Source organism: Podarcis raffonei, chromosome 9, assembly GCF_027172205.1.
Source record: "Podarcis raffonei isolate rPodRaf1 chromosome 9, rPodRaf1.pri, whole genome shotgun sequence".
In the NCBI taxonomy this organism is placed as follows: domain Eukaryota; kingdom Metazoa; phylum Chordata; class Lepidosauria; order Squamata; family Lacertidae; genus Podarcis; species Podarcis raffonei.
This window is the reverse complement of record NC_070610.1, coordinates 35,546,547-35,573,354: the sequence shown is the minus strand read 5'-3', so window position 1 is coordinate 35,573,354 and position 26,808 is coordinate 35,546,547. Positions and strand designations below refer to the sequence as shown.

At 41.8% G+C, this 26,808-nt stretch overlaps 1 protein-coding gene across 1 annotated transcript; it reads right to left on the bottom strand.

Annotated features, from left to right (window-relative positions):
* Nucleotides 1-5,361: 5,361 nt before the first annotated feature.
* On the bottom strand, nucleotides 5,362-26,574 carry LOC128420849 (kynurenine/alpha-aminoadipate aminotransferase, mitochondrial-like). Its single transcript, XM_053402845.1, has 15 exons — nucleotides 26,412-26,574; nucleotides 21,557-21,686; nucleotides 20,400-20,513; nucleotides 18,510-18,681; nucleotides 17,764-17,896; nucleotides 15,953-16,027; nucleotides 14,568-14,777; nucleotides 13,854-13,919; nucleotides 12,553-12,635; nucleotides 12,154-12,250; nucleotides 11,839-11,900; nucleotides 10,268-10,332; nucleotides 8,968-9,074; nucleotides 7,531-7,632; nucleotides 5,362-5,508 (listed from the first exon to the last, which is right to left on the bottom strand). The coding sequence occupies exons 3-15, from the start codon at nucleotides 20,464-20,466 to the stop codon at nucleotides 5,464-5,466; spliced, it is 1,284 nt and encodes a 427-aa protein (XP_053258820.1). The 5' UTR covers nucleotides 20,467-20,513; nucleotides 21,557-21,686; nucleotides 26,412-26,574; the 3' UTR covers nucleotides 5,362-5,463.
* Between the last annotated feature and the right edge of the window lie 234 nt (nucleotides 26,575-26,808).

The window sequence follows — 26,808 nt, the reverse complement described above, 5'->3', positions numbered from 1 at the left end:
TGTGACAAAGAGATGAAATGTGTAGACTTACGCATGTCAAAAGAATACTGGAAGAAAATATTTCCTCCATCCTTTGATATCAGCATTATGTACTGTTTAACAAAACTAAACCAAAAGAATCCTGGAAAGAGAAATCTGCCTATCATTTATTTATTTAAAATATTCATCCCTTACCTTTCGACTAAAATTCTCCAAGGGGCTACTTTCTAAAATTCTCTTTTATACCAACAATAATATAAAACTAGCAGAGTTTTGCCTGCTGGGCTGAATAGGAAAATTCATAAACCAGCTTTTGCTGGTAGAGTACAATGCTGATCTAGTGAGAGAGAAGCCATGCCGTCTTAGCAATACTCTTGTGCTGGTGGGTATTCAGTGCAAAAAAGGAGGAACAAGAGTAGAATGGAAATATGGCAGGACACAAGTGGAGGTTAATCAGAATCCTGCTTTCACTCTATGTCCACAATGCCTTAATGGTATGATTCTAAAACAGATGGCCGATGGAAACATCCCCATTAGAATGCAATGGAAAGCCACTTCTCACTGGCTGTCCTTTCAACTGCAATAGAGATTGTGATTCTGACTAACTGGAGCTAATCTTGGCACAACCCTAGGAGTACACAAGTCTCAGAACACAGCTCATGGGTACGACATGTGGCAAGGCCAAAGCTGGGTCCAGGTCTGACCCGCCCCCCACAGCTAAATGTCACCTAGTAGACTCACCCTTGTGCACCCCCTGTGGCAGACTTGCTGTTAGTAGATCTATGTGTGCAACACCACAGCAATCCGCAGCTAGAGCCTGTAAGCCTCATGTGACTTCTGGCGGCAGTGACCCTCAAGGACAAGGACACAGGGTAAGTATGCATTTTGCAGGAAGGGTGTCCTTCCTAGCAATCTCCACTGTAGGTACCGTCATTAAGTCACTTGATGGTTAAGTCACTCAATGGCACTGAACTTAGTCACATGTGGATGGAGTCAAGAGTTTCCTGTGTAGGTTCCATACTTTTTGGAGTCAGCCAGCCATTTTCTTGTTAAGCTTTGAGGCTGAAGTGTCCTCCGAACCAGTCATATCCCCATCATCTCCAGTCATCTTAGCCAATGATCAGGGATTATTCGATATGTAGTCACAACAACATCTGGGGACTCAAGGTTGAAGAATATTGCTCCAGACCTTCCATCACATCTCCCACCATGCACTGATGAAGGTAACAGAGTGCCCACTCAACCACTTGGAAGAACAGGCACTACTACAGGTGCCAAATTATACCTGTTGCACATTTGTAAAAACTCAATTGTTTACTGTGGCGGCACCTGCACTTTGGAACTCCCTCCCTGACCAAGCAGGAGCTATCACTGGACTCTTTTTGGTATCAGCTAAAGGCTACCCAGATGCTTAGAAAGTTGAGATAATGTTAACCTGTATTTAACTTGTGTTTTCAGTATATTTTGGATAGTTTTAAGCAGTGCTTTTTTCTGGGGGGATGCAGGGGGACGCATACCCCATAACATTTTGTGAATCTAAGTTTGGCCACACTGAGGGGCAGTATTTCAATATGAGTAGGAAAATGAGAGTACCCCTAAACATATATTTTTTTTAGAAAAAAGCACTGGTTTTAAGTATGGTTGTATTTTTTTCTTGGCTTTATTGTTTTACCTTTTTGTAAACTGCTTTGAGGTGTACTTTTTACAATCAAGCAGTGCATAAATTATATTAAATAAATAAACATCTATGCCTCCATATGTAGACATCCAGGAGATTATCAGTGGAAGAACCTAGGCTGCTGCATCAGCCATGACTCCATGCAGAAATCTCTCCTATATCTGGATGTCTTAACAGAAATAGGATTATTAAAAATTGATGCCATAGGTAACTTTCAGAGAATGTGCTGTTCTTCCCTCTTCAGTAATAATACTACCATTCTTCTAAGGCAGCTGTGGTTTAAATGAAAGAATAAAAATTGCAGTTGGTTGCACATCAATAGGCTTTCCAAGGTACACATGGCACTAAGTGACTGCTCTGTTCCCAGTGCTACTCAATTCAGTGGCTGGGAGAGAGATGCAAGTTGCACACATTATATAGGCAGTAGACCACAGAGTGAGGAAAAGGGGTTGGGGTCAATGCTTTCCAAAAACATTAAAAAAAAAATCCCAAGCATGAAATGGAGAGTCCCAGGAAAACAGTGGGCATGAGTTCAGTTTTTGCTTTCTCTGTTGCGTCTGTATGTTTACTACCCTGCACTGAATAGCAACCACGGGAAGCACACGAGTAGGACCTGAGCACACCAGCACTTCCCACTCCCCTGGTTTCCAGAAGCTGCCATTTGGAAGCCTGACTGCCTCCAGCTGTGAAGGCAAAGCATAGCCATCATGGCTAGTAACTCCAATTCAAATTAAGGGCCCTGTGGCTGCTTTTAGAAAAAGAGAATCATACTGGCAGATCCAACCACAGATCTTCCGTGTAATGTCTTGTTAGGCACCAAACGATTCATGCGCTATCTGCACATGTGAATCAGCTCTGTATGTATTGACAGATGAAATAAACATTTATTTAAAAAATCTGATGAGTTTTATTGCCGACATTCCCAATATGTTTTGAGAAAAGGTCTTTGCTACCTAACTAGTCCATCTCCTCCCTTCCTCCCCAAAGCATCCACAGGCGAATATTTCGTTCTGAAGGTTAGCATGCAGTATTGTATTGGTTTTGGCTTTGGCTGGGGGAGTAGTGTTCTTAATATTTAAGGTTAAAAAGGTTTCAGTTTTACATTGCAGAGGAATCATGGTAGTTATATATTCTTATATGTACCACCTCAAAAATAAATTATTAATAACTTCAATGTGTTTTTAAGAGGATATCAAACTGGTAGCTATTAGATTTATGGAGTTACTTGACCCTGTACTTTACAATCATAGATAATATTTCATGAAGTTCGGGTGCCACCTGGTGGGAGTTTGATGTAACTGGGAATAGTGGGGTTTTTTTATTTTAAAAAAATATACTGTATATAAAACCTTTACTAGGGATTTCCTCTCTAAACTTCTGAAGGGACTGGGTGTGCTCCCCTTTTTGGCTTTGGTAAAAAAAAATCCATAGAGCTAAAAGGAAATGGCAGGGAATTTATCTCAGCATTGTACTTCAAGCTGGTCTCTTGCTTCTCCTATAGGCTCAGCAGCCTTGAATCCAAAACAGAAAGCTGCCATGCTCTCTGACTCTTTTCTACAGCATATAAGCAGGCAGCCTCCCTTGTGCTCTGACCTGCCTCCTTTGTGCTCTGACCTGCCTGGTTTCTCAGCAGTGCTCTGTGCAAAGGCCAAAGTTCAGAGCCCCCACCTCTCACCTTCTATTCTGCTCAATTCACTATGTTATAGTTGCAGCGCCCTGAGGCACCCCCTAGGCTCAGCGCCCAGTGTGGTGGAACCATTTACACCGCCCTGAATCCACCTCTGCTCCCCCCTGTCCCCACTAACAGACTCAAATGATTTCCCTCTTGCCCACATCAGGCAAAACTGCAATCCTAAAAACTAACACTGGCCTTTTGCCTTATTAACTAAAACCAGGGCTCAGGGAGGGGCTTCTCCAACTTGACTGTCTGGCACTGAATCTTCCAATAGCCCAACTGCCTACCTTTTGTTTGGTTAACAGCTTAGCCATCACTAGGCTACATTCTCCTAGGCTGGCTTGGCTTGTATTTTCAATAATAGTGGTTTGGCACAATTTAGCTCCTCAAACCTTGATTAATTCCAACTTTTATTGGGCCCAGGAATTTAGGGGGTTTGCACCCCACAAACTCATAACAATAATTTTGACAGGGTTAAAGGGAACCTTTACCCTATGAGCCAATGAATCCCTCCCGGCCACTCTGTCAGGTCCTCAGGAGGCTTCGTGTACCATGTTCCTCATCAACCTCACTCTGCATTCGGGTGGTTTTTCCTGGCTGGAAAGTTTCCTTGAACTGTGTTGAAGCTGCTTGCTTAACTGGATTGAGAGATGGGTGGGTGGGGGACTAGAAGTCTCTGGCTTCTGCATAGCTGAAATGGAACCCATGATATAAAGAGTGACAGCCATTGCTTCACTTTTTGCTACGCCTTTGGCCCTGCTCCACACTGGCATACAAGCCTTGGAAGGTTTTCTACGATGAAATGGATTTTCCTTGTCCCCTACACCAGTTTACAACATGATCTTCTGTCTGTGATCCTTTCATCTGGCAATGCCAAGGATTAAGCTTGGAATCTTGCTTCCATTATATAGGATGCTGCCTCATACCCAGCCAGGGCCCTGGTCCATCAACATGGTGCCCATAGGTTATATGGTGCTCACATAGTCCTTATCAAGTTCCCAGCCAAGTTCTCCATCCTCCTCACACACCCTGGGTGGAAGTCTAATCTTGAGGAAGTTATCTCAGTCTCTTTAGTAGTTGTACATGTCTGCAAAGGCACTCACCTTCTGTGCTGACCACAGGAGAAAAGCCATGAGACACTATCAGCGGACACTAGTATTGGACAAAAAGGAGAGGAAGAGACAAAAACAGGGGACTAGGATCTGTAGCTTGTTACGGGTGCTAAGAGTTGCTAGGCAACCCTTATCCCCCCCCCCCGAGCTACAATTTGCAGAGTTCCCCATGAAGAGAGATTGGTGGTTAAATGACCTTGGGAATTGTGGTGTCATGCATAGAATCTAGTGGCTATTATGTTTAGGAGAGAGACCACTAGAGGGAGTCAACGCAAAGGTTTATAATTTTTCTAGGGATGCTAGACTGCCCAGGTTTGCGGTAAAAATAAATTTCTCCAATGACTATGTAAGCTTGTGCATGTTGCTGTGGATAACCCAAATTTTAGCTGTCCCTTTCCCTGGCTGGAAGAAGGCAAAGGTGGTTCCAGATTAGTCAGGTACAGCAGCAAGAAGGCAGGGCTGGCGATCACTGCCATTGGCAATTGCCTTTTAAATTCCCTTACAATGCCCCTAGCGCAAATCTATGTCTGGGACCAAGAGGAGGCACTTGGGCCTGCTCCAGCTCTGGGCTGCTGCTGGTTTTCCTTTGCTCTGTGCTAAGAGAACCACTAGGCTTGTGGGAGCTGTAGCAATGAGTCCTTCTGAGGGCTTGGGTCATTGGTTTCTGCCCCATGGTGACAAGCCCTGGTGCTGAGTCTGGAAATAGATAATTCTGCTATTTCAAGATGTGGGTTTTGTTATGTTATTGAGAATACATTAAGCAGCGTTGGAATAATGCTCTAAAAAGGAGCTTGAAATTTTACCTTAAGTAACCACCAAATAATATTAACTGTAATAAATTATAGGCCACAGTAATGCTTGCTTGCTTTTAACAAAAGCAAAAAATACGTAATATTTAAAATAATGAAACGCTGCTGTATAATCAATGATTTATTTAACAGCTCATTCTGTGAAATTAGAGGCACAGTTTTGAATATTAGCTAGTGAAGATTTTGGTAAAAGCTAGTTCGCCGTAAGTATCAAGCAGTTTCTTCTTTTATAAGTTCAGCCAGTATCTGGAAACCCTAAAAAAAGAGAGCAAGAACATGCTTTCCAAAATGCTCATAGTTCATCTTGACAAAACTCAGTATTATTTAACTAATATTCCTGTAGTTAAACAAAGCCCATTCATCTGAAGGAATCCAAAGACGGGCTTTATTGAATAGTGTGAGCAACTAATTTATATAATAGTGTGAGCACCTCAAATGCAGCAGAGTAATGGAAGCAAAGCTGTGGAGGTTTTGTTGCATACCTAATTTATTTCTTCTAATTAAACAAATAAAAGAACATAACAAACATTTACGAGAGAAACAGCTCTCTCATATAGCCATCTTGTCTCTAGACAGATCAAAGAAAAAAAACACATTACTAGGGATGGAAGTCTGGAAAAGTAGCTTCTGCCCCCTCCTTACTCTCAGACAGAAAGTAAAACAAACATGATCTGGTGATCCTTGCAATGGGAGGGATGGAAATGCTGACACTACCAGTATAGATCCTGATCTGCCCATTCCTGTTCTGCGGCCAGCTCAGTTTTGAGAAAGGAAGTGTCGAACAGCCCCACCACACATACAGGCACACACCCTTGAAAGCAGAAAAGTGTCCCATCACGGGAGCATGGGATGACAGCCAGTAGTCAAGACAGGGAATTTTTCGCCTGCCCTACCTTCTTCATCCAACAATCAAGAACAGGAAGGTGAATTTGCTTTACCTCAGGATGAGAACAGAAATCGCGGGCCAGCAGGAGGCCCCATTAGCTAAAGTGGTACCTCAGGTTAAGAACAGTTTCAGGTTAAGAACGGACCTCCGGAACGAATTAAGTTCTTATCCAGAGGTACCACTGTATTGGTTTAGTGGCATTAGCACAATGCAGTTAAAACTTGTCTATTCACTGCTGTGCTGTGTGTGTGCCTTTCTTGTATCTTCTTGGCTTGAGTCTTTCTGTTTCAGCAGCACATGTAAAATACTGGCGGTATATGGAACCGGAAGGACACTTTAAGCATAACCATAAAGTGTAAAAATGATCACTAGGTGGTAAAGTCTACTGGGAGTTCAAAGAGAGGGCAAAATATATGCCACTTCTTTGCAAGTTATCAGACTTTTATTGTAATTTAAAATTCTTAAGACGAGACTGATTGAGAGTATTGGAAAACCCACAATTATTTTAATACAGAAAGAGAAAGTCAATGTTTTTGCAACGATCCAGAAACCGACTGTGATTTATTCTTCGTTTTTGTCAAATGCACCTTGTTCCCTTATTCCTTTTTATTCACAACATAAAAAAAGAAAACAATTTGCACTTAAACTGGAACATTCAAGCCAATGGGTTTGGTAATTTTTCTAATGTTTCCAATGGGGCTTATTTACTTGCACTAATGATTTTCAATAAAAACTGTTTCAGTTGTTTCTTCTGACAGAAAGAGAATGTCAAATCGAATGCAAAACCCCCCCATTCCCTTCCCCAGAACCAAGATGCAACAATTTGGCTGTAGTCCTATACGTAATTAACATACATACACTGAACTCAAGAGGAGTTTCGTCTCTGTAGACGTTTATTGGCACTGGCCATCACAGTTACGCAGCAACTCAAATCCCCAATCTGCACTGTTGCCAGGGATTTCTCTCTGCTGCAGGGCAAACCACCACAGAAGCCCCTGCTGTGCTCACTGAATCCTGCTGGCAGTAGCTAACAACCTAAATCCCTAAATGGGAGTTTTGTAGGCAAGGGCAGAGCAGGGCCATAGATGAATCCACTGGGTCCACAGCAGGTCCATTTCCCTCAGAAGGGCCCAGCTCAGGCCCCTTTGCTGCACCAGCCTGAGAGTTGGCACAGCAAAAATGGACAATTCAACTGTTCCTCCCACCCACAAGGTTGTGGATCCAGCAATTAATCTACCGCTCCATGCCTACTGCTTCACTTAGGATGGTGCAGTCCCATACATGTCTACTCAGGAGGAAGTTCTATTGAGTTCAGTAGGATTTAGAATCATAGAATTTGGCTTCTCATGCAATTCCTTTTTTTGGACAACAAGGGAGTAGATTGCACTTACCCGGTCCATTTCATCTGGAGTAGCGAAAGAGTAGGAAACTCTGATATGAGGGGATGGTTCTGAGGGATCAATCATATAAGGTTTCCCAGGAAGTAAAGACACCTAAAAATGTTGATTATTTTTTACGACTTGTTCATTACTTTTATTGCTTGTGTGTATGTAGATGCTACTAATTTATCATGCATGAATATATTGTTTGTAGATCTGTTATTGTCCACGTTATTTCCGCATGTTTGCGTAGTGAAGTAAATGGAAGGGAGGAGTTATAGAATGGAAATTCAACATATTTCCATCAATGAAAGCATATACTTTAGTCCAACGAACAATCTTTCCCTGTGTCCTATTGCACTAGCCTGTACTGGCTTCCACTAGCAGAACAGGGTAGTTTAATCCGTCCCCTAAATTTTAGTTATCTCAGATAGGAGTAAGAAATAGACCTTTCCATATATATTAAACTAGAGAAAACTGCTGAAACAAGTTCATTTCTGGCCTGCTTATTATAGTACACTTTATTCTTGTGGATGATGAGGGCTCATAGAACGCAACCATATTACTTATGTAATATGATTTGTGCTTTAAAAAAAAACATAGGAAATTAAATTCAAAAGGATAAATCAATGGTAGTTTTACGGACCTCCACCTTACTGAACTGGATTACTTGGCACGCATTTATATTTTTCAGAAGTATTTAATTTTCAGTTGTAGAATTTCTGCAAGAAGTTCTTTCATTTGCATTTTCCTCTGAAATGGCTTTTTGTTGCTAACACGACAATGAGGCTATAACAATAGAACTGGTAGAAGCTGATCTCCACAGAAATTTGTGGACTGCATGATTTGGTCAGAAGCAGGGATGCATGAATTTCAGTTTTTTTCTTATTTTTCCAGCCTTAAGATCAATTTTACACATTTCCACACCATTATACAAGTTGTCTTGAGAATTCACCAACATTTTGCTGTGTATTTCTCCCAGTATATACATTTTTGTATGCAACTTGCCAAATAATACACATAAGTGGACGTTATTTTAACTAATATATGCATTTTTATGCACACTTTCCCCTAATGTGCCCATTTTTCTACACATCACAGTTGTATTGCAAAATTCAGAGAAATGAAAAATTCAAAGGATACAAATGAGCCTTATCTAATTATGTTTGACTCAGAGTAGGTCTACTGAAAGTGATGTAAATAAATTAATCATGTCCATTAATCTTAATGTGTCTACTTTGAGTAGGATTAAGATTTCTTCGGGAAGTGCAAATTAATCAGGTTTGCAGTAAAATGCAAACTAAAGCAGAATTTCTTTCTCATCCTTATTCAGACATGACAGCCCAGTGACATCAGCCCACTGACTTGTGGCACTTCACCCACCAACTCCACATCATGAAATATTTCAGCCTTTCCCATTAGAGCAGTAGAGTAATCGATTTTTCCTACCCCTTTCTCCAGCGCTTTTTCCATGACCATCTGGAATGTATCTGAAACCCCCTTAATTTTAATCCACAAAAATAGTCCAGCATTAGGAGCATGCCACTCTGCTAAACCTAGAGGAGAAAGCACAACAACGAAGTGAAAGCATCCTAACGAGCTTATCAAGCGTTTGTGTTTTTAAAATATTCAGTGCTTACGACAAACACAGTGGTGTAGAAGAACACTTCAGCCTTCTTCACCAGGGCCTCAGACAAACAGTTTCTTATGCCAGAGGCCAGATTTTCTATCACACTCAGCCAACAAATAGCTATCATAGTCTTGTATATGTATTGGTTTTGAGCACACATGGTCTGGTCCTTGGACATTCCAAGGGTGAGTTCACACAACCTGAGCTTCATGCTTACATGTGGGTCAAGTAAACAAGCACTAGAACTGGGGTTGAAAGCTGCCATTTACCATCATACTGTTTTTCTGCTTGACCCAATAGCAAAGCAATGTCTCTTTTTCTGATGATGTAAGACACATCCAGATACTACTATGGTGGTGTTATAATCTGATGAGAGTAAGTAGAAGGCACAAAATGAAACCCATGTCATTTGCTAATCACACATCCAGGAAGTACCATTCCATAGTTCTAGTTGGCTAATTTAGCGATAAGGATCGCCTCTAGCGAGTTCTTTTTACCTTCCTGCCTTCCAGACATACCTGCTTTTACTCTGGAAAACAAGTGATACTGGCTGCAAAGACTATATTAGAACTGTCACCAGTTCTTGACAGATACCTAACATGATCTAGAGCTCTTAGTCTCATGAAGTGAAGGCCAAGAAATGTGCTCTACAGGCTAGTCTAAATGTTTCATTTCTAAAGCAGATACAGCTTATAATAATCTCTCTGTGTTGCATTTTCCGCAGTAACTCAGAGTGCAGCACCTAATGGACTTTTCTCAGCAGGCACAGTTTCCATGCACTCATTCTTGACCGTGGCTGATGCCTCCAACACGAACACTCTACATGATGTGGACAAATAACTTGGTAAGCCATGCTGTGCACACCAGTGGCGCATGGAGGAGACACACTCCATTCTGTTCTGAGTTCTTTTGAATGGCAGATGCTTGTTTCAAGGAGCAACTGTTTGACAAGTAGTAATGGCAACCCTAACCCATCCGTTTTCTCACTCCTACCATGTTAAAATCATCTTAGCCTTTGTGTTTCTTCTTTAAATCTGTACAGAATCTTTTGTGGTTTATTTTTAAAAAAATCCGGGCACATTGTTACGTCTAATTGCCCATGGGAGTGAGTTCACTGACCTGTCAGCCATTTGTCTGCTGCAGCAAGCATCGCGTCGCGCTGTTTTTTGTAGAACTCTGCCACTCTGAAAACAAACAATCAATGCTTGCATTCTTAGCGAAGAAAAGTGGGGGTCATGTGTCAGCCATAGCACTTCCATTAAATTGTTCTAGACAAGTCACATTCAGAACTAATATAACTTGAACAACAATACAAGGCACTCAATCTCTGTACTGTGGATGGAGACTATGGGCAGTTGCTTAGGTCACACAATAGCTGGCAACAATTTACTGCGGAAGAAATGGCTAGCACTGTTTCTTCTACTACCCCTTTCATAGATTAAGCAAAAAAATGCATTGTTGCCCATGATCTCAGGTGTGACCAAGAAGACAGCATATATTTGGGTGAGAATTTAATGATTGCATCCTTCCTAGTTAGTATGATTTCTTCAGAATTCATTTTGATTATAAGTTTGAGTGAAAAATAAGCTCCCCAAATTTTCCATCCTATTTGGGTGGGGAAATGGACAGTGTGGGTTTCTTTGTATATTCTCCTACATAACCCTAGGCTGTCCGCCTCTTCCACGATGTAGCAGCAGTAAAGTTAATGGGAAACCTCTACCTGCCAAGAACCAAACAGAATGAATGAATGAATGAATGAATGTCATCAAGAGAAATAGGGAAGGTAAGTGGGACACATGTCAAGGGGAAGATGGTGCTGTATTTTTTGCTCTATAATACACACTTTTCCCCTCCAAAAAAGTAAGGGGAAATGTGTGTGTGTCTTATGGAGCGAATGCAGGCTCCATGGCTTCAGCGAAAGCAACGGGAAGCCTCCGGAGCGCAGCGGGAGATCCCGCTGTGCTCTGGAGGCTTCCCGTTGCTTTCTCTGAAGCCAGAAGAGTAAGAGGGGGTGGTGCTCTCCTGGCTTCGCTTCACTGGAGAGGCGCTGCGCAGCTTTCCCTCTCTGCTCAGTGCCCCTTCAGCGAAGCGGGAGGAGAAATGGAAGGGGCTCCGTTTCTCCTGCCGCTTCGCTGAAGGGGCGCTGCGCAGAGAGGGAGAGATTTTTTTTTTCTTGTTCTCCCCCTCTATTATCAATTATTTCAAAATAGAATGAAGACGGTAGGACCATGGCGAGAGCTTTCACAGGCAAAAGTGCTTTTTTCTGATCTGGTGCTATGAGATACTGTGGTCAACTGTTAACCGTATCCATTAACTATAGCCTGAGCCCGGTTTTTGCCAGGGAGGGCGGGATACAAATAAAAATTATTATTATTATTATTATTATTATTATTATTATTATTATTATTTCTTCTATGGAATTGATGAAAGTGACACTTACAGCCTATGGACTGTGAGCATGTTAGAAACATAAGGAGCTGCCTTATACTGAGTCAGACCACTGGTCCAGCTAGCTCAGGACTGCTTGCACTGACTGACAGCAGCTCTCCAGGGTTTCAAGCAAGGAGTCTCTCCCAACCCTCCCTGGAGATGCCGGGGATTGTACCTGAGACCTTCTGCATGCAAAGCTGATGCTCTACCACTGAGCTATAGCCCTTCCCCAAATGCTAGCATTTTCATAATCCCCTTACCGGTCTGCATTATCCAGAAAACCCTTTTGCCCCCACTTCTTAAGAAGTTCCATTACGATGACCTGCAAGAGAAAGCAAGAAAGCACCCAATGTGATGTCACAATCTAAATAAAATATGCAAGATTTGCGTATTCACCGTTAGTTCCCAGGATTCCTTGGAGGGGAACCATAACTGGGAGTGTGTCGACTTTTAGCTGAATTCTATATATGTTTATTTAGGATTAAGCATTCAGTTGGGGCCCCACTTTCAATTAAGTGTTATCAGGATTACAGCTTTAGTTTTGGAAAGCAATCCAATATATGACTAATGCTTACCTGTGCAAAAGTGTTGGGTTGCATTGTTGAGGCCTGAGTATGTAGAACAATCTTGTCTATAAAAGGTGCAGGTCCTGTTATAAAGCCTATTCTCAACCTATAGAAAAGAAAATACAACAAAGAGTTGAAAGACACACACCCTACTTAATTTGGCAAGTCCCCAATTTTAAATTTTGTCCTTTTTTGTTTTGCACATTGTTTTGTACAATGCTGTCTGGATTTTGTGAGGGCTGTCAAATCACTGAGAAGACCCATAGCTGTGCAACGAGTATTTCAATTTGCAGTATTTGACAGATTCAAATGTCGTTATCGTTTCAAAATCTCCACCGTCACTCTAATTTAAGGTGATAGGGGCATTGCTACAAGGGAGCATGTTCTGCATTTCCATATTCTACTCACCCGGAAGAGATAATTTTAGAGAAAGAATCACCTCTGATGACTCGACCATCAACATCCATTGAAAGAAATGATGGCGCTTTAGTCTTAAAATGCAAACAACATAATATTATTAAAACAAAACAAACCAATATTCAGGTTTCGCTTGGCACATGAGCTATGTGGAGGTGGGATAAGAACATAAGAAGAGCCGTGTTAGATTCAGGGGCAAAGATGTCAGAGGCAAAGGGATGGAGGCTGTCAGTGTTATTTACTGCTGAAGTGGTCCACCTGGTCCAGTACCTAGTCCAGCAGGTTCTGAACCACATAGCCATTTTCAGCAACTGGAGTACTGCTTCCAGCAGTGGAGGCAGAACATAGACATCAAGATTAGTAACCATTAATATGATAGCAAACTGTTCTCCTGAAAAGTACCGTAAGAAATGGGAAGGGGAAAAAATTGTATTTCTTTCCTACCTAGAAGTTGTACAAATGGTGCATAGAACTTTTTTAAAAAATGAACCAACCTCTAGACACTAGCACAGATCAATGGAGACTAGCACAGATCATCATGCCAAGCCTACGGATCAATGGAGATAATGACTATCATCGTCATCATACCAAACCTGGGCCTAGGAGAACTTAGGTGTCTGTAGGGGTCTCCGAGCTGATCCTGCAGTTTCTCTGGGATCTGGAGGACCTTTCCCCACAAAAGACAGAGGGCTATATATTGCCACTGTGAGTGTGCTCTCTACAAGGCATTGAAAGCACCTTGAACCAATCACGGGGCTTGCAAATAGCCAGGAAAGTGGAGTTAGCTTTGGCGAAGCTACAGGATGAAGTGAGATGGGCGCACAACCCCAGAGTCTGTCAAGACTGGCCAGTACGGGCAGGGGTACCTTTACCTTTACTTTACTAGGGCAAGGCAGAACTGTGTGACATGTGACTCAAGACTGTCAGTCATCTGCTCTTGGCTTGTCACCTGCTTTTGGGGGAAGAATTGTGACTCGGTAGTAGAGCACCTGTTCTGCATGTAGAAATTCCCAGGTTCAGTCCTTGGCATCTCCAGGCAGGACTGGAAGAGACGCCTGACTGAATTCCTGGAGAGCTGCCAACATTCAGTGTAGACAATACTGCTCTTGATAGATGAATGAGATGACTTGGTTGTAAGGCTTCCTATATTCCTATGTTCTTGGGCCTAAGTGCCTAAGGAGCCTTAAAATCTAGAGGCTGAACGTGCTTTTCTTTTGTGTCAAGAAGAAAACATACACAGAGCAAACCAATTAGTACATTTAGTTTGGTAAGCGCTATTAGTTTGATTTTACCTTCTGAAACTGGATGAAATAGTATGGATCATCTTCTATTATAAGAAAGTTGTATTCATGGGCAAGCTAAAAGGTAAACCAACAACGAAAGAAGAGAAAATAATTTTGTGGAATGATCAGTGAATACACAACTATGGTTTGCCAACAAGCCAAAGCAATAGTGGTCCTATCAAACATGAGAAAACCTTGGAAAATTGATGCGTCCCAAGTTTATGTTCATCTTTCCCATTTTGTGCTGAGTCTATGAACAGTCACCTCAGGTGGCGGCGGAGGGGAGGAGGAAGCAAGGGGCGCCATGTTGTTTTGCCTCAAGTGGGAAAATGCCCTGGGCTGGCCCTACTTTCTGTGAACTCTCCTTTGCTGCCTTCTTCCTTGCTGTTCCAGAGCAGTGAGGATGGGAGCACAGGGAATTTGCTTAATTGTTTTGGGAAAGAAACATCTCTCTCATCTGCTACTGCATTTGTAGAACTGCCAACTAGTGCTCTCCTTTTTTGGATAAAATAAAATAAGGTGTCAGTACATAGGATGCAAAGAGGAAGAAGAGGTGATCACACTCCATATTGGTAGGTAGTTTCTTAAAAAAAGCAAAAGAAGCAGCAGCAGCAAGCACAGTTGTCTATACTAAATTGCCGCTCTGTATACCTGCCTAGGGTTGCTTAGTGGAAATGCTGTCTTTGTTTCTACTTAAGATGATGCCTGGGTACCAAGGATTACCTGGTAAATCTCTTTTTTGCGTTCCGCTGTCAGGGAGCTCCCAGAAGGATTGCCACCATTAGGAACACTGTACAGGAACTTAGGGGGCTTGTCCGCAAGCTTATGCACATTGTCTGATTTCCACCTGGAAAGAATCTCCTTCAAGCCTTTGGGAATGATGCCATGTTCATCACTAGGTACTTTGATGATGTTACATCTCAAGGCTTTTAGCTGTTTATGAAAAGAAACATGGTGTTACACATAATTTATTATCCAATCCACAGAGGCCATTAAAACCAGGACATTATTTCAGCAGCTAAGCTCGAAACCACACATATACAGAAGTCATATACTGTGCCCCTTAAAACTGGTTCTGAAATGTCATGTGCTGATGGTAGTAGGCTGATGGAGGATGGATCGCAGTTGGAGGATGGATGGTGGCTAACAGATTGAGGTTGAATCCTGACAAGAAAGAAGAACTGTTTTGGGGGGACAGGAGGTGGGCAGGTGTGGAGGACTCCCTGGTCCTGAATGGGATAACTGTGCCCCTGAAGGACCAGGTGTGCAGCCTGGGAGTCATTTTGGACTCGCAGCTGTCCATGGAGGCGCAGGTCAATTCTGTGTCCAGGGCAGCTGTTTACCAGCTCCATCTGGTATGCAGGCTGAGACCCTACCTGCCTGCGGACTGTCTTGCCAGAGTGGTGCATGCTCTAGTTATCTCCAGCTTGGTCTACTACAACACGCTCTATGTGCGGCTACCTTTGAAGGTGATCCGGAAGCTACAACTAATCCAGAATGTGGCAGCTAGACTGGTGACTGGGAGCGGCCGCCGAGACCATATAACATCGGTCTTGAAAGACCTCCATTGGCTCCTAGTATGTTTCCGAGCACAATTCAAAGTGTTGGTGGTGGAGGCTCTGTTAGTGTGGTTCCGGACATAGCTCAACAACTTTTCTGTCTGGATTTTCACCACTGTTTGAAAATGGTAAACCTAGCTTAGATGCATAGCTTGTAGCCACCAGAAGCTTTGCATCCAGCATTGTGGGCCTGATTCTATGGAACCCCCTCCCAGCTGAGATCAGACAGACCCCTCTCCCTGTTTCAGGTGGCTGACAAGGACCTTCCCCTACCATCAAGCAGGCATTTTCAGGAAGTTTTCTGTTTTTATGATTAATTGATTTTATCCATATTTTGTAATGTACACCACTTAGAGACTGAGATAATTAAGTAGTATATAAATACCTTAAATTAAATAAAACACTTGTTACTTTTTGATACAATTCTTGTCATACATGGCAAACCACTCACGGAGTCCCAATATGAACTTTTACAATGGCGTGTTTATGCACCAAAGAACTAGAGTTGGCATAGCATCTTGCTGTGATGGGACCCCAAAGATAACTCACTGCTAACATTGCCCCATGGAAGTTCGGCTCCTCTACAAGGACGTTGTCGCCTGGGTTGATGAGCATATCAAACGCCTGCAAAAAAAGATCAAAAAGCTTTGAAACAGTGAGCATCCTACTGGATTTTAGTGGGTGGTGTGGTGGAGTCCTATCCAAGTTTTAATATTTAAACCTAATACTTTACCAGTGTTGATGTAAGGCATATCACCACCACCTCAACCCCCATAGCAATTAGGCTTGGCAAACAAAATGAAAAGTCCTGTTTTTCTCTCTCAACCTAATTGCCACAAAGGCAGGTTAGGGCCCAAGAAGCGAGATGGCAGGGCACATTCAAGTCATCAGGTCATATATGGCCCACAGGTTGGCCAGCCCCCCAATCTAAATGGTGACATTATCTTGCTCTTCTTTTGACACCAGCCAGGAAGGCTGTCCTGAATGCCTTGTCTGTATTTGAGATATATAGCAGAGACATGTTAGGAGATCTTTCTCTGGTTATATCTGGGCTGTGGAAATCATTGTCACCTGATTCTGGCTTAATGTTTTTGGGCTGCTTTCTTAAGATAGCCCATCAGAAGTTCAATTTATCTGGCTGACAATTGATATCTATCTGCTTCCTGGTTTTAATCTTTTCTTCCATTAGTCATGTGTTTTTGTTTTAAAACTGGTTTTGATAAACTTTTAACCGTGTAGTATTTGGCCTTGGGTCCTTCTCAGAAGTGGACAACCAGAATTAATCTCATTTTATAAATAAATAAAAATGATAAAATTGCACTACGCCTAACTTAGATTTTACGCAACTCCCCCCCCTTGAGCATATAGTTTACATATAGATGCTAAGCACAAGCAAGCATTACATAACTAGAAAATAAAAATAGTTAGTAATGCAGAAGATTAAAAACAAAGATGACAAGGAGCAGATCTCTGGTGAATAAATCATTCTATGATATGTCCCTGAAGTCAATCATCTCTATAAAGAACAATGGACGTGTATCTATTTATATTTAAGAATCAGAGTTTAGAACTACATAATTGAAAAGCTACATAACTGGAAGCAATTTCATCTGGTTCTGTCTCCACTGAGGACAGGGGTGCCAACTTGAATAAAAGATTGGGGGGAGCAGGTAAGATGTGGCACACACACCCCATTTGAATGCCCATGGCCATCAACTTTGGACCCTCCCCCGGCACCCTCAAATATTTTATTGGGGTGTGTGTGAAGGAACCTCAGTCTCTCGGACTCCTATGACTAGGGACAGGAGTCAACAGTTTCCATGAGCTTAATTCTGAAAATAGGATAGTTCTGCTGGATGAAGGGGAGAAGTAATTTTAATTTCTCCTCCTCCTCCTTCTCCTTCTCCTCCTTCTTCTTCTCCTTCTCCTCCTCCTCCTCCTCCTCCTCCTCCTCCTCCTCCTCCTTCTCCTGCAAAGCTGCTCAAGAAAGTTGGAGGACCCTCTTGAACAGTGTAGGAAGCAGTGTGAAGGACTGAAGGAGGAATGGGGAGTTGATAAAAACCCCTTCCCCTCTACCATTGGAGACCTCCACTGAATCTCAGACCTTTCCATGGAAGGGAACAACAACAACAAAAACTTGATGGAATAATACACTTGTATTTTCCAATAGTGCACATGAAGCAGTCATGTCAAGTCTTTATTTTCAAGTATTAACTTTGCTCAACTGATTTGATATGATGGGGAAGAATCATCAGCAGAAAAATATCCTTCTGATTTAATTGCTTATAGAGGGACTCAGTGGGCATTTGGCTCAGTTGTCTGAACTGACATGGTTCTGTTGACCTTTGAATCGCTCGTACTTTAGTAAGGCCATCCTGGCTGCCTGAAGTGAGACATATCTTCATTTGTCCTTTCTCAGGAGCATACGTCGCTGTTGGTGGGTTGTGGAGCTTCATCTGCAAGTCTCTGAACCAAGACAATAAGTTGTGCATTCTGGAAGACAGAGATTTTATTCCTCTTTTTAAATATCCTCAGTTCTTCGTGCATAATATACCACTTCAGGTTAGCTTGAAGTTGGTGCGATGAAGAAAAAACAAACAAACAAACAAACAGAAATACATAAACATCTTAACACTTACTTAGAAATGGATATGAAAAACTTATTTACGTGGACCAGGAGTGTGTTCATTAGTGTCATTTTAAATAATAAATCTTTTGAATAAATGACTAGGGAGTTGCTTGAGCTAATTAAGAACATAAGAAAATCCTTGCTGGGTTAGGCAAAAGGCCCATCTGTTCCAGCACCCTGGGCTCACAGTGGCCCACCAGATGTCTGTGGGAAACTCTGAGCACTCTCCCCCCAAAGTTTTATATTAAATTGTAATTTATTTTGTATCTGTTGTGTATCCATCTATGGACAGAGTTCCCTGGAAAGAGAAATTGTTGGTTAAACCACTCTGGGAATTGTAGCTCTGTGTAGGGAATAGGGATTTCCTAAGAACATTCAGTACCCCAAACAAACTACGATTCCCAGGATAATGTTGCAGAATACACCTGCAATAAAACAGCAGTCTGGAGGGGCCCTCTGCATGATTTTTCATCATACCCTTCTGTAGCACTGTACTGAAGAGCTCTCTTCATCAGTTGTTCTCCAATTTCAATGGTGCTTCCATCATTGAGGGTTATAGTTGCTGTTTTCATTGGGAAATAGTTAGGGTTTGGCATACCCCCACTCAACATGATGACGGTAGACGCTGTCATCTTCTTTTCCAGTTCATCTGTCGTTAACACGAATAAAAGAATATTAGTTAATAAGTTAAAAGATATAATTAACAGAAAAAATGAACAAGGCTAGAATTTCAGAGGAAGCCAAATGTGAAAAAAAATGCTGTTCTTACCTACTGTATCACAGAACACTTTTTAAAACATCAGTGTTTTTAAAATACAAGGGGATATTAAACATCACAATTGTGTTCTATGGTGAATGTAATCCAGTTTTGATTTGTATAAGCAGCTATCTTGGAGAAGCCCATATGTTGTGGTTTTCTAGTAGTTGGGGAACACAATATGGTGGTTGAAGGATGCATTGTCTACATGATTAGGTATATCATGAAATAAGGGCTTCTGTAGGAGTGAGGGTCTTAGCCGAAACTAGAAACAAACCTAGAGGTTTTCCCATTCATGTTTAATTTCATTGTGAACAGCATGTTGGTGTTGTGTACCCCCCCATACAGATAAAACACGTCTTCCATCTTCAAGAATCCTGGGAACTGTAATTTGTTAAGAGTACTGGAGATTGTAGCTCTGTGAGGGGGCAAACTGCAATTCCCAGGATTCTTTGGGGGTGGGTAGGCGGGGGCTTTAGTGATGTATGGAAGTGAGAGCTGGACCATAAAGAAGGCTGATCGCCGAAGAATTGATACTTTTGAATTATGGTGCTGGAGGAGACTCTTGAGAGTCCCATGGACTGCAAGAAGATCAAACCTATCCATTCTGAAGGAAATCAGCCCTGAGTGCTCACTGGAAGGACAGATCCTGAAGCTGAGGCTCCAATACTTTGGCCACCTCATGAGAAGAGAAGACTCCGTGGAAAAGACCCTGATGTTGGGAAAAATTGAGGGCACAAGGAGAAGGGGACAACAGAGGATGAGATGGTTGGATAGTGTTGTTGAAGCTACCAGCATGAGTTTGACCAAACTGTGGGAGGCAGTGGAAGACAGGAGTGCCTGGCGTGCTCTGGTCCATGGGGTCACGAAGAGTGGGACACGACTAAATGACTAAACAACAACAAGAAGGCAGGGGCTTTGAATGTGTGCTGTGTAAGCAGCCTTAGAGTCAGATAGATCCAATTCCATTACAGATAAAACACCAAAATAAGCAAAAACTAACAGAAAATGAAATAGGAGTTGAGTGCAATTCTATATATATCTATTCAGAAGTAAGTTTCACTGCATTCAGTGGAGCTTCTTCCCTGTTGAGTGTGTGTAAGCCTACAACCTAACTCTATTAGTTTTTACTGTTATGCAGTGATGCGTATACTTATGATATTACTGAGCAGTAAATTACAGCATTACAAGGTTGCCTTATATACCTGGCTACATTATTTACTCTGATTGGGAGCAACCTGCCAGGGTCCCAGGCAAAGGTCTTTCACATCACCTGTTACCTGCTCTTTAAAAAAATATGGAGATACTATCAGGGATTGAACATGAGACTCTGCGCAAACCATCTGCTGTATCACTGAGGTGCTGTCCCACCCAATTTATTATTCATTTATTTCATAAAATTAATACGCCGCTTGATTGTAAAAAACCCCTCAAAGCAGTTTACAAAAAGGTAAAACAACAATACCCAATAGCATTATTCTTCCGAATGGGAACTTGCACTCTCTCTCAACAACTTTTTTGAGCATAAGCATATTCTATAGATAGAAAGCCAGGAGAAAATGAAAATTGTGAAGCAAATCAGGTGATGACTGGAAATTGCAACTACTCACTTGAAAGTCTTGCAACATTTGGTTTCCTTGCTGCACTTACATCGGACAGGAATTTGGAGTAATCCATTTTGATGTGACAAGCAGTGAAAAGGTTCCTTAGATTTCCTTAGAAAACTGCAGTAGAAATTAGACACAGATAATGATTACACTTGTCTGTTCTGATCTCTTTCTCTTAGCACAGAGAATGCTTCAGTACTTTATGTTCAACTGCTCGCGTGTTCTACTTTATAACTTGGCACAAATAAGAGCAACCAAATATCTTTTCAAATCCAATATTAACTAAGGGGCATTCTCTGAAGCTGAGGAACACAGGGCAGCCTAAAACAATTTAAAAATGCAATGTCATTAAATACAGTAAAAAAAAAAATCACATTAACAACAGGCAGAACAACAAGTTCCAAACAGAGTTAAAATCACCATCAATTTTTCTTCTTAAAAAAATGTATTTATCAGGGATGACAAACTTCTATAAAGTAGGACTGTGCTAACTCTTCATGCATGAACATATCAAGGACAAATATTGTGCTTTTGAGAAGCAAAAAAGGGTTTCCCGACATCACATCTCCCCCTCTCCCTCTCCCTCTCCCTCTCCCTTGGGTGTGTGTGTTATATTCACACCTGTTCTTGGCCACTGTTTCCAAAGTTGCAACTGCTTCAGCTCCACTCTGCCCCTCTGATGTATAGCTCCAGGAGTGGTCCTACTCAACCAGGGACTACAAAATGAGCATGATAATTCTACTAAGTGGAAACATAGTTGAGCTAAGGTGAGTGTAATATTTTCTAGACTAGCGATGTGGGTCATCGTAACCAGCCAGGAATTCATTGCTTCTCTAAGCAGGCAAATCATTTGCGGATGAGAATCATTCAGAGTGTGGATTGCTGTTTTTCAAGTGGCAGTTTGCCACCACTGAAGTGGCAAAATGTTTGTTCACGGCAAAAGAGACGGGCGATTCCCTCTCCCCTTGACAAAATGTGAACTGGCTAGGGGGGATTATGTCTCTCTCTCCCCCCCCCCCCCGTTTGGTGTGTCCCCAACCTATTTTCATGGGGAATAAAGGGACATCCATTTGGCTTAGCCTTGATGTAAATGAAATCAATATTGTTAGTTTCTGAATAAATCTTTAACACAAAAAAATTAATAAAAGTATGAAACTTACAGTCTGCAGCTTGATGAAGAAAAAAAGGGCAGGAAGACCAAATGCTCCAACAATAACAAAAAACAACTTTTTTTCTTCAACCCTCAGGCACAAAGAAAGAATAGTAGCAATGCCGAAAGCTGTTCTTCTCCTAAGGTGAATATAATATAATTGTGTATTTCTCATAGCTTCCTTCAAAACCATAAATCTCTAGCAAACTTTGCCCAAGTACTTAATAATTTACCAAGGAAAATCAGTTATGAAAATTTAGACTCTGGACTTACATCAGGAATAGCTCAGCCTTTCTCCTTATCTCCTCTCAAAAGCTAGTTGGCTCCAAGTGTGAAACAGCAGCCCCTTCAAGCTCGTCTACCCAATAGTTCACACAATCTCCACAGATAAAACTGACCCAATGCCTATATTGACTAATAATGGCACCAATTAGGGTCTCTGACTGCTGAATAAGAGATAGTTCTTTTGATGCAAAACAGCCAGGCGGACCTCAACTTCAGATCTTAATAGACAGACAGAACTATGTGGAAGGAGCTGCTTCTTTGAATAAGCCCCTAGCTGTTTGGGACTTTATAAATTAGATCTTCATAATACCTTCTGAAAGACAGGTAAATGACCATGTGTATTCCTGCATACGAGGGACGTGGGTGGCGCTGTGGGTTAAACCACAGAGCCTAGGACTTGCCGATCAGAAGGTCGGCGGTTCGAATCCCCGCGACGGGGTGAGCTCCCGTTGCTCGGTCCCTGCTCCTGCCAACCTAGCAGTTCGAAAGCACGTCAAAGTGCAAGTAGATAAATAGGTACCGCTCTGGCGGGAAGGTAAACGGTGTTTCCGTGCGCTGCTCTGGTTCGCCAGAAGCGGCTTAGTCATGCTGGCCACATGACCCGGAAGTGTACGCCAGCTCCCTCGGCCAATAAAGCGAGATGAGCGCCACAACCCCAGAGTCAGTCACTACTGGACCTAATGGTCAGGGGTCCCTTTACCTTTACCTATTCCTGCATACAAAGGTGCTCTCCTCATTCAACCCTTGAAAAGTGTTTCCCGCTGCATTTTACTTAAAAAAGAGAGAGAAACTTGGCATCTTGAATGGCCAAAACTATGGAATGTTAGCTTAAACATACTGTTAGGATCCTCGGCGAGGTACTCTCCTTAAAGGTAATGAAATAAGCTGGGTGGCAGTAAGAATGCAGATCTCTCTCCCTTTTTAAGCCTTCAATGTATTGCTCTGCATCTTAAATAAGGACAACCAAGAAATCAGTAAGCTTTTAATGATAGTTCTTGATGAATTAGTAGCTTTTCTGAGAAAGAATCCAGTACCACCCCCCTCCCGCCGTTCTTAAAACAACAACTTAGTTCTTTGCTTCTCTGGCAAGAGAAACCATAGCCTATGCTGTATTGAACTGCATGTTCTATAACTAATTAATTTGCTGAGTTCTTAAACAATTACTCTGTCTATCAAGCACGAAACATGGCTGTATGCCCAGTCATGACCAACCTTTGATTCAATACTACTTAGCAATCATTTATTTGCTTTTTTAAGGTGCCCCAGGGGCCACTGAATAGGTCAGGACCTTCCTCCAATGCCAGAGATCCATTATCAGAACCTCCCTCTCCAATGCCTTGGCTTCCAACTTAGGTTGGAACTCTAACATCAGTAGGGCAAGATTCTGGGTAGCGGCGGGCGAAACAGTCAATTTTGGTTTCATCCCATTTAAGTTAAATTCCCACATTCCCACCTCACTTTGCAAATGTTCAAAATACAAGAAGTTCCCATAAAAAGTCACCTGCATTTTAGTGCAAAATTCTCCTAATAATGCATTTTTTTTGTTTTCCCCAATATACATATTTTTGGCAAATTAATTTTCCCTAATAAAATTCATCTTTTGTATGTTATTTTCAAAAATATATGCATTTTTAAAAATACACTTTACCCTACTATGTGCATTTCTGTACACATTACATGGCTGGGGAAATCAAACTGTAAAATTCGGAGAAGTGTGAATTTTGAAGGATGGCTGTGTTTTGGTTTGTGCATTGTTTTGGAAAGTCCAAAACAGGTAGGTTTCCCTTTAAATGAAAACTGAATCTGCCCCCCTCTCCCCATCCTTGTGTCAAGGCCATTCCGGGTCATTCCAGGCAGCAACTGTATCCGAATACTGCCTGCCAAACTTGGAGAAAATTTAGACACTTAGGCTGCCTAAATCTTTCACTCCCCTTACCTATTGTTTCCAGTGTGGCAACCCTCCTCTTCCCTCACTCCCATTCTGCTAGCACCAATCCAGCAGAGATGGAGATTAAAGTGGTAGGTTCACCTTTGGGTTTCACTACACACCCCACTTAGCATTGCATTGTTCCCAAATAATTTATCCCACTTTTCAGACAATTGTTGCTTTCCAAAGTGACTCGCATCAGTTTTTAAAAAGGGAAAGGAAAGAGAAAGAAGCCCTGCCAGCCAGCCAGCTTGCAAACCAGAAAGACGAAGGTATACAAGGGGTGGTGCGCTTTAAAATGTTCGACATTTAAAGAAATGAGCTTTTGAGGAATGACAAGGAGAAAGGTCAAGCGTGCTACATGTTGAATTAATGCATATCACCGAAGTGCGAGGGTGGGTGGAATATCCTATCAGACAATAAGTCGAGGGTCTAAACCAGTACAGGGTTACCTGCCTAGCCTGTATTCAACCTTTTGTGCTGCTTAGATCTTGTGTTCCAGTTTCCGTTATCTAATCACTCAGATTCTGTAAATGAATGCTGCAGCATTGGGATGCTGGCACACATGCTTAGTTTATATCATTTATTATAAACTGGATGCATTTACAGTATTTTTTATAGTGGACATGTTTCTTTTCTGCTGTTTTTGGAGTCTCCTATTTTGATAAATGGGGATAAAACACATGAATCGCTACAGAACAGTTGAAGATGGGAAGTGTTGGATGTTGTGCAGTGAAGACCTTGCTCATCACTCCCCCTCCCCCACCATATATTGTTTAGTACTAAATGCTATATTATAAAATGTTTCAAAACTTTAGCTGACCTTATCTGGGACAAATATATGGTCCACCATCAATCCTGATTACAGGACCTGCAACATTGAGAGAATTGCGGTTATACGAAGTGTTAAAAGTTAAAAGCCATCCATTAAAGTCCTAGTTTTTCCCCAGCAACAAAACATTACTGATTTCCTTTCACATAGTGTGAAAACAATGTTTTATGTTGCAACAAATCCTAGTAAAAAAAAATTAAAGCTATAGTAAACATGTCACGGAAATATATCTTCCTTGGGACAGTTGTTTTCCTGTGGACAGCTAATATAAATCATTTTTAATTGGATCCTGGATACAAAAGAAATACCCAGGTAATATTTATCTATCAGAGTTTTGACATGGTTAACAAATTTGTGGAAGGTCTAAACAGATAATATAGCATAAACATCAATACATAAAACAGTGATGGATAATGCTGTCTCAAGTGAGTGAATGTGCCTATTAAAATCTGAAGATGTTTGGATAATGGAGGCTACCTGATTGTCAATGCTTATTTTTAATTTGTTAAAACACACATCCCATTTGAATTTCATATACTGTATTCAGGCTACAATTCTATACTCGGTGATGTGTGAGTAAACACTATGGAACTCAATGGAACTTATTTTGAAATCAACTTCTGTAGGATTTCATTCCAAACTATGGAAGGGTAAGCTTTTGGTATTGCATGTTGTGGGGTGTAAGCTGCCAGGGCACTAGCAGCCTAGACCCAAATGCAACACTTGGTGCAGGTTGCCAGAATAGGGTGCTGTTGGTCTCTTAATGTGGTTAGAGGCCACCACTGCTGATGGTCAAAAGGAGGCACAGTAGCTACTAGCTCATTAAAGGAAAAAAAAGTAAAGGACCCCTGGATGGTTAAGTCCAGTCAAAGGCAACTATGGGGTTGCGAAGCTCATCTCACTTTCAGGTTGAGGGAGCTGGAGTTTGTCCACAGAGAGCTTTCTGGGTCATGTGGCCAACATGACTAAACTGCTTCTGGCACAACGGAACACCATGACGGAAGTCAGAGCGCATGGAAACGCCGTTTACCCTCCCGCAGGAATGGTACCTATTTATCTACTTGCACTGGCGTGCTTTTGAACTGCTATGTTGGCAGGAGCTGGGACAGAGCAAAGAGAGCTCACCCCGTTGTGGGGATTCGAACTGTCAACCTTCTGATTGGCAAGCCCAAGAGGCTCAGTGGTTTAGACCACAGCGCCACCCGCATCCCTATTAGCTCATTAAGGATCAGCTGACACAAATGGCCAATGAGCTTCTATTTGGCATCATAATACCTCCAGTTCTGGCTTGCTTCTTTAGTCTAAGCAATTTATTTCAGGTACAGAGCAAGCTGTAATTGGACTATTCTAGCTGACCTCTCTGCATCCTCCCCTCCTTGTGACTCTGCTCTTCACTCATTAGCTTACCAGCTTACTTGGTCACCAAGCTACTTTCCATCTCATCGGTCTGCCACTTGCTTTATCTCCAAAATAACTACCTGCGGCAAATAGGAAGGTTCGTGGAAGTTCAAAAGGGTAGATCAAATGGTACAGAACAGAAATGATGGACAGGTTACACAGCCAACGACTAATAGATATGGTTATGGTTACGGTTGTTGTTGTTGTTGTTGTTGTTCTTCTTCTTCTTCTTCTTCTTCTTCTTCTTCTTCTTCTTCTTCTTCTTCTTGTTATTGTTGTTGTTGTTGTTGTTGTTGTTATTATTATTATTATTATTTCTGTTGGGAGCCACCCAGCCAGATGGATGGGTAAATAAATAAATTTACATCTGACCCCCACCTACCACTGAGATGGGAATATGGCCCTATTGTTGAGAAATCTTACCTGTCCCCCATGAATAGTTAAAGGCTCAAGAGACTTGCACCAGGACAATGACACCTCATCATCTCATGTTGTCCTCTCCCATTCAACTTCTCCACCATCATTGCACCCTTTATTGCAGTCTGTTGAAACGTAGATTGCAAGCTTCTCAGCATGCAGAGTTTGGTTGCTACTGCTGTTGTTGCTCCTCCTCCTCCTCCTCCTCCTCCGTAAAGTACCATGTACATTGATGGCATAATAATGATGATGTTTTGAGTTCTGACCCACTTTTCCCAGTGTTCCTATAGTAACCATGGCACAAGATTGGATCAGAGCTTTTCCTTTACATTGTTTTGTGTTTCTAAGTTCTGGAGAATTTGGTTTGCTGAAATACCTTCTTAACAATGGCATAAAAGTCCTT